This window comes from Elephantulus edwardii, unplaced genomic scaffold (genome assembly GCF_000299155.1).
Source record: "Elephantulus edwardii isolate Elephantulus edwardi_28Jun2011 unplaced genomic scaffold, EleEdw1.0 scaffold00010, whole genome shotgun sequence".
In the NCBI taxonomy this organism is placed as follows: Eukaryota; Metazoa; Chordata; class Mammalia; order Macroscelidea; family Macroscelididae; genus Elephantulus; species Elephantulus edwardii.
The window spans coordinates 4,923,813-4,932,751 of NW_006399760.1; the positions used below are offsets into that span (position 1 = coordinate 4,923,813).

Genomic DNA, 8,939 nt, shown 5'->3' on the forward strand with positions numbered 1-8,939 from the left:
TTCTCCTCATAGAGACCACCCTCCCAGATAATCTGTTCCACATATAAATTGAAAAGATATGAAGATAGGACACATTCTTGGCACATACCCTTCCCAGTTTTGAACCATGCAGTCTTTATGTGCTCAGTTCTGACAACTACCTCCTGGTCCAAGTATCGATTTCATGTAAGCACAATCAAGTGTTCTGGGATACTCATTCTCCTCAGAGTCAACCACAGTTTGTTGTGATCTACACAACAAATATCTTTACATAGTCAATGAAACACAGGTAGACATTCCTCTGGTACTCTCTGCTTTCAGCCAAGATCCATCTGACATTAGCTAATTGAGGCCTTTGAGCTGTGGAGAATATATTGAATATATCATTGACTGCTAGGAAAACAAACAAGTTTGTCCTGGAGAGGGTGAAGCCAGGCTGCTCCTTGGAGGCAAGGATTCTGAAGGTTCATCTGACATACTTCAGACATGCTGCAATGCGGAATCAGTCCTTGGAGAGGGATGTCTTGCTTGGGAGGGTAAAGGGACAGCAAAGGAAAGCAAGACTTTCAATGAGATGGATTCATTCAGTGGCTGGGAGAATGGGGGTAGATGCGTCAGAGACAGTAAGATGATGCAGGATAGAACTGGCTTTAGGGACCTTGTACATAGGTTCACTATGAGTCGCAGGTGACTCGACAGCACATAGCAACAAGAACATGGTGCCTTACAAAGGGTTTTAGTGGCACAGCAGTTAGGCAATTAACTGATAACAATAATATCAGAATTTCAAATTCACCCATCCATCCAGGAAAGAAAATATCAGATGATTTGTCCCTACAAAGATTTGTTGTTATTGTTAGGCATCAGCCAGTCAACTATGACTTTTAGCAAGTTAACAAACAATGGATTCAAATATAGGAAACCCTATAAAACAACCCTACTCTCCTACAGATTCACTATGCAATAGAACCAACTCTAAGTTACACATCATTTGCAATAATATTGTTCTTTTTCTTTAAACAAGAGAGGTTTTGTTTGTTCTTAAAAAGTGCTTATAATACATTTATTTAGAAATTAGTTCTGAAAATAGAGAAAAATGTCACATTTTATATACAACTGTGTAAAGAAAAATAATTTTTAGTAAGTGAAATTGTTAGATAAATATTTGTTTATGACTATGTTACATAATTTTTTTTCAGGAGATAACAATAATGCTATTATTTTTTCAGAGAAGAGCATCCTGAACATATCCTGATCACTTCCCACACTGGCTGAAGGCTTTGATGCTAGCACTGATGTGAGGTGAAAGGTTTTAAGAAGCAAGTTTTAATGCACACTGGACCAGAAACTGAAGTTAGATCAAAAAGGTTCTTGTAAAGTTGGGGCTGCACATTTGCTCTGGCAGAGTCAGGCCTCTGGGAATACTGAGAAGCTGCTCTCTGCAGGCCTCTTTGCTACTACCAGTGGTTGAAGCCTCAACCAAAGGCCAGAGTAGCAGCACAACTTTGAAAGTGATAGAGTACAAAAATTCATAGCACAAATATAAAGAGAAAGAAGGGAATGAATGAAGGAACTTGGACTCTGCAAGGAATAAAGGAGAGTTGGAGGTGTAGTGCGTTATTTGTTGTGCCACTGACTCCGAGGTCAGATACCCTGTAGGAAAGAGATGGGTGGTATCTTCTCATAAAATTTACAACTTGGGAAACCCCACAGAGGGTCACCATGAGTTGGAATGGACTAGAGAGAAGTGGCTATTCAGTTATGTCCCTGTAACTGCAGCTTTCAGGAGGAGTTGCATGTGCTCTACCACTGATCACATGGCACAAGAGGAACTGGAAATGAGAGATGGCTAACTGATGAGAAGATAGAAGCGACAGGATAGTCTTGCAACCAGAACTTCAGCAATAAGAGGCAGAAACTCTGGCAGCAACAGGAACATCCTACACAGAATTTCAGCTGGGATCCAGCTTATAAAAATGCTGTATGAAATAGCTGGGCAAATGGATCTAGAATGGACTGGATTTTTACTTGTGTGCTTCAGTCTGACCTTTGTGAACCCTTCTTCATCAGGTACTTCATATATTGAAAGGCAACCCGTGTTCCATGTGTTGTTGTAGATTTATGTGATACTTGCAGAATGGGCTTTGAAGAAAACAATGTTGGCCTACTGACTTCATTTCTTCCTTAGTGAATATGAGTAGTTCTGGAACTGCATAATCAAAGGATGGTTTTCCTCATGCAAAATAAAGTGTAACAGTTAATAACTGCGGAAAAAACAGTTATTCACTATAGGGAGAATAAAGTATATTCGACCCAAAGACATTCATGAGTAAATATGTAAGTGTAAAAGGATTTGAGACTGAAATTAAATTAATACTATCTTAAATATATGAGAATATATTAAAGAATATCCTAAAGAATATATTAAAGTATATGCTTTGTGGCATCTCCACATCATTCGGCTCATTGTATAAACTCATATCCAGGACTTCCTTCATTGCATACTAATGGATTGCTTTAAGCTTCATGTTACTTTTATATGAATTCTGGCAACTGTTGAAAATAACTTCTGCTATGAACATTTCAATAATTCTCCCATTTGAAAATAAGATCCATTTGTTCTAAATATCCTTGTCCATGTGTGACTGTTTATATTAAATTTTGAGCAGCATGAAAGGTTGAAATTTAGACTTCCACTACACTGAAAATATGCCATCTTGCTTATTAAATAGACTGTCAAGTTCACATTGCTGTTGAAAACTCAAATTCACACTGTGTTATTTCCAACTCATAGCAACCTTCCAATGAAGTTCTGAGACAGTAAATCTTAATGGGAAGATCCTGGCCATATTCCTTTCATAGAGAAAACCGTCAGGTAAACTGATCTTTTGGTTAGCATTGCCTTACACTACAGCCTATGCCATCAGAAGAACCTTCATGGTGATGTTATTAGGCAAGAGATACTTACTACAGTTTTCTTCATCTGAATTATCACTGCAGTCATTTTGGCTATCACATCTCCAGTGATCTGGAATACAGTTGTTGTTTTTACACTGGAACTCATGAGGCCCACAAGTCTTTTTATCTGCAATAGAAAGAATCAGAGTTTCCACCGTTGGCTTCCATGAACAATTTTCTAACAGTGTTCTGTGCCATTTCTAATGTCATGGGAGACAGAAATTTCCTTAGATCTGAATCCAACCACGGATTGGATTCCCTCAACAGAGTCTGAGAAAAAACTTAAACAAATGCTGAAGAAAACTGAGGTTTCTATCCTGTTTTACATTGTTATTAATCATATTTTCAATTGCAAGGCAATCACAAATTGTTCGATTAATTGAAAGGAAAGTCAACCTAAATTTTCACTTTGAAGATGCAGACGATGCTTCCATTTAACACACTCCCTCTAACTTCCCTCTTTATTTTTGTAATGAAACATCATAAAGTAGTTACTAATCCAAATGTGAGTCTGCCACTCTATATTCATCCTTAACAAACTCCAGTTCAAAAAGTCTTTTATCAGTTATAATTTTAAAGTCATGACTTGTATCTGTTCAGAAACTCACAAAATATACTCTACATTTGTACAAAACTGGAAAAGTTATAAAATATAATTCACTGGATCCTCTAGATATTTCTACAGAATATCCAAGGAAAGTATTATTAGTTCTCCTATTTACAAATGATAAAACAGAGACTCATAGTTTTTAGGAACTTGTTGATATTTCCACTGTTATGAATCTCACATTAAAATGTACGTATTTAAAGTTCATTTTGTGATTTTTAAAACATACATAACTTAGGATCAGAAGAGACAGAATTCGTGCAATAAAAAGAATTGTTTTAAAACACAATGTATATGAATGAAACACATGACAGAATGAAAGTATGCAAACCAAAAAAAATTGGGAAAATAGAATGAATTAAAAGTTTAAATCCTCTATATTCAAATTTTCCTAAGACCCATTGACAGTATAAAGAAGTTTCTTTATACCTACAAAAAACATAAAAATTATGTTAAAATGGAAATTAAGATTAAGCAAGTCTCGAAAAGGGTCTGATATTCTATACTTTTAAGAAGTTTTCTAAAGTTAATTATGCCCTTGATCACTGAAACACATTTTGAAAAGCAAAACCCTAATACCTCAAAATTGTATAAAAATAGTATTTGGTACTTCATCAAAAAGCTGAACATAGAAATTCCATATGACCTAGCCACCCATTACTTGAATATGCCCTAAAAAATGAGAACTGAGGAACAGAGATATGTACGCCAATGTTGATAGGATTATTTACCATCCCAAGAACATGGAAACAGCTCAAATGCTCACCACAATGGAATGGATTGAGAAATTATGGGACATTCACACAATGGAATACTATGCACCACACAGAAGCAATGATTTTGTAAATTGTTACCTAACTTGGGTGGGACTAGAAAGCATCATGCTGAGTGAACTAACTCAGTCCCACAAAGATAAATATTGTATAAAACCATTATTGTAGAATGATTATGAGTATCCAAGAGGAGTGGGAGAGGTTGGAAGCAGAGGTTGTGCATGTGCAGGCGGGTGGGAGGATCAATCATGGGTTATGAAATTTGATTGGAGAGGTGAAGGATATTAAAAAAAAATGTTCTTGAAAACAATGTAACAATGTATTCAAATTTTGTAAATAAAGTAGTAGGAAACTAAAAAAATAAAGTTCTTACATAACTTAAAAATAAAATTATAGGTCTCAATGAATAGTTAGGGTATATTTTCCTTTAATAATCTTAAAATTTTAAAAACTCGGCCTATGGGAGCTCGGGTTGCCTAGTGGCAAGAGGCTGCACTGCAATCCCAAAGGCACAAGGTTTGATACCACTAGCTGCTCTGCAGCTAATCTTCTCCCATACAATTAACTGCCTCTGAAAACCCACCAGGAGTCAGCTGCAGGTAGGCTCCAACTCTAAGGTTGTTGTTACTGTTGTTATGTGCTGTCAAGTCATCTGCAACTCATAGCAATCCTCTATATAACAGCCCTAAACCCTGTTCTATCCCTTGCCAATTTCACTGTATCCAACACACCTATCCCCATTACCTTAATGATGAATTAATCCATCTCATCGAGATAATCCTCTCCTATACTGTTGTTCCTCTCTCCCAGGCATAACATCCCTCTCCAAGGACTGATTCCGCCTTGCAATATGTCCAAAGTATTGATGAAGCTTCAGAATCCTTCACCCTCTCCAGGATAAACTTGTTTGTTTTCCTATTAGTCCACTGTATATTCAAAATTCTTCTTCAGCACCAAAGCTCAAAGACATCAATTCTCCTTCTGTCATCCCTAGTCATTGTCCAGCTCTCTGATGTATAGCAAGTAATTGCAAAGACCATGGCCTATATCGGGCGCACCTTAGTCTCCAGATTGACATCATTGCTCTTCAGTGTTTTGGAGAGGTTTCTAACAGCAGACTTTCCCAATGCAATTTGTCTTTTAATATCCTGGCTGTTGGTACCAAGACTGTTGGTTGTAGATTCAAGCAAACTGAATCTGTTAACAAACTCAATCTCTTCAACATCTATAATGATGCTACCAATCAGCTCAGTGGTGAGAATATTTGTTTTCTTGATGTTGAAATTCAATCCATATTGAAGACTTCAGTACTTGACCTTCTTCAAATGTTGGAGGTGGAACTCTAAAGTACTCAAAATAACTACATGGTAGTTATATTTGAGCCTTATTTTTTGCCAATTCTTTCAATGCAGCCTGAACTTCTTCCTTCATCACTATACTCTCTTGCTTATACATTTTTTCATGTAATTCTTCTGTCTGCCAATTTCTTTTGGTATAATCACGCCATATGCTCTTCCCATCTTCTTTTAATACTTCCTGGATCATTTAATATTCTGGCCAAAGCATCCTTAAGTATTGCAACGTGAGGTTTGAATTTGTTCTTCAGTTCCTTGAGCTTAAGAAATACTGAGCAAGTTTGACCCTTTTGATTTTCTGACTCCAGCTCCTTACACATGTCATTGTGATACTTTGTCTTCTTCACATGCTGCCTTTTGAAATCTTGTTTGTTCAGCTCTTTAGTATCTTGAATTCTTCCCTCTGCTTTGGCTTCTCTGTGCTTTAGTGCAATATTCGGTCTCTTCTGACATCCATTTTGTTCGTGTCTTCCTCTTCTGTCTTTGTAATGACCTTTTGCACTCTTCCTGTATGATACTCTTGATATCCTACCACAACTCATCTGGTCATCGCTCATTGGTATTCAAGGCCACAAACCTATTCCTAAGATGGTTTTGAAATTCAGATGGGATAGATTCAAGGTCATTTTTAGGTCCCCATGGATTTGATTTAATTTTCCTTGCCTTCAGCTTTAACTTACATATGAGTAGTTGGTGGTCTGTTCCACAATCACCACCTGGCCTTGCTTTCACAGGTAAAAGTCAGGTTCTCCAGTGGTTCTTCCCACAGATGTAATCAAACTGATTCCTTTGCAGTCCATCAGGTGAAATCCAAGTGTAGAACCTGGGTTTATGTTTCTTATAAAATGTATTTTCAATGAATAAATCATCGTGCAAAATTCAATCATTCAGTTTAATTTCTGTCACCAATTCTGTGTTTTCCAACTACTGATTTTTTTTCTCTAATCCCTACGTATGCTCACCAAGTTGTGTCAGGAAATCTGGAGGACAACCACTGACTGGAAGACATCTATATTTGTTCTCATTCCAAAGAAATGTGATACAAAAAAGTGTAAAAATGGTTGAACAGTATCATTGTTATCACATGCAAGCAAGACTTTTCTGAAGATTACCCAAAAACAAATGGAACAGAATATCAACAGAGAACTGCCAAAAGCGAAGGCTGGGTTTAGAAGGTGCCGTGGTACTAGGGATATCAGAGCTAATGTTAGATGGATTGTGGCTGAAAACAAGAAGTACCAGAGGAATGTCTATCTTTATTTCATTGATTATGCAAAGGCGTTTGACTGTGTGGACAACAAAAAACTGTGGCTGACTCTGAGAGGAATGGGAATTTCAGAACACTTGGTTATGCTAATGCAAAACCTATTATTTGGACCACGAAGCAGTCATCAGAACAGAGCAAGGAAACACTGCATGGTTCAAAATTGGGAAGGCTGTACACCAGAAATGTGTCCTATCCCCATACCTTTTCAATCTACATGCAGAATAAATTATGCTATAGAATGTCAAGGAATGCAGCCTTCAACATGGATTGAAGTGCAATATTAAGAAAACAAAGATTCTAACCACTGGGCCAACTGGCAGTATCAGGATGGATGGTGAAGAGACTGAGACTGTTAATAGCTTTTGTTTGTTTTGCACCACAGTCAACGCTCTTGGCATCCACAGCCAAGAAATCAAAAGACGTATTGTGATTGGAAAGTCTGCTGTTAGAGACCCCTCCTCAGTACTGACAAGCAATCATGTCTCTCTGGTGACTAAGGTGTTCCTGATACAGGTCATGTTCTTTGCAATCACTTGCTATGCATCACAGAGCTTGACAATGACTAGGGATCATAGAAGGAGAATTGATGCCTTTGATCTGTGGTGTCAGAGAAGAATACTGAATATACCGTGGACTGCTATGAGAACAAATAAGTTTGTACTGAGAGGGTTAAGCCAGGCTGCTACTTGGAGGCAAAGATTCTGATGCACCATCTTACATATTTTGAACATGTTGCAAGGAGGGACCAGTCCTTGGAGAGGGCCGTCATTCATGGAAGAGTGGAGGGACAGAGCAGAAGAGGAAAGCCCTTGAGGAGGAGATGGATTGATTCTGTCACTAGGGTCATGGTGATAGGCGTGTCAGAGTCAATATATTGGCAAGGGATAGAACAGAGTTTAGGGCTGTTGCAAATAGGGTCGCTATGAGTCACAGGTGACTCGATGGCACATAACAACAGCAAACTTTTTCCCCTTTTTTCAACTTTTTATTTATTTTAATGAAAGCTTACAGAGACTTTGGATTTCCACTCATTGATTGTTGCACACTTTCCTCCCTGCTCACCCCTCCACCCCAGTTCTCTTTTCTCTTTGATAAGTAAAAAAAAAAAAGAAAAGAAAAGAAAATTATTGTTATACTCTATGGCCCCCTAAGTCCACTCCACTATGTGGCTTTAATTCTTGACTCTTGTCATGACGATAATAAAAATCATATATTCCTCCTAAACAGTTCTCTCCCACATCTGTTTCAATACAGTATACATTATTTATGCCCAGACCAGCTTTACAAAAGTGGTGCTATGCAGTATTTGTCCTTTTGTGACTGAGATATTTCACTCAGCATATTGTCCTCCGGGGTTATCCATTTTCTATATTACACGAGTTCTTTATTTTTTAATGTAGCAAAGAATTCCATTGTGTGAATATAGCAAAGCTCTCTAGGCATTCACTTGTCGATGATCACTTGTGTTATTTCAAACTCTTTGTTATGGTAAAGAAATCCACAATATGGCATATTCCCAGTAGTGGAATTGAATTATAACAAATTGTGGCTAACTCTGAGAAGAATGGGAATCCCAGAACACTTGATTGTGCTAATGTAGAATGTATATATGGACCAGGAGACAGTCATCAGAACAGAGCAGGGAAATACTGCATGGTTCAATATTGGGAAGGGTGTACACCAGGGCTGTATCCTGTCTCCATACTTTCCAATCATTATGCAGAACAGATTATCTGGGAGGCTAGGCTCTCTGACGAGAAATGTGGCATCAGGATTGGAGAAAATATCATTAACAATCTGCATTATACAGATAATACAACCCTGCTTTCTGAAACTGAGGAGGACCTGAAGCACTTGCTGTGGAAGGTAAGGCGCTACAGTTTTCAGTATGGACTGAGACTCACTATCAAGCAAACAAAGATTCCCACCACTGGGCCAATTAGCAGCTTCATAATGGATGGTGAGGAGATTGAGATTGTTCACAGTTTTAGTTTGCTTGG

General features: G+C 37.8%; 1 protein-coding gene across 1 annotated transcript in view; it reads right to left on the reverse strand.

The window, feature by feature from the left end:
* Positions 1-8,939, reverse strand: part of LRP1B (low density lipoprotein receptor-related protein 1B) — a 2,414,068-nt gene that overhangs the window by 237,915 nt on the left and 2,167,214 nt on the right. Inside the window, exon 67 of the mRNA XM_006880809.1 lies at positions 2,948-3,064. Coding sequence (XP_006880871.1) covers positions 2,948-3,064 — 117 coding nt within the window. The remainder of the gene's footprint in view (positions 1-2,947; positions 3,065-8,939) is intronic.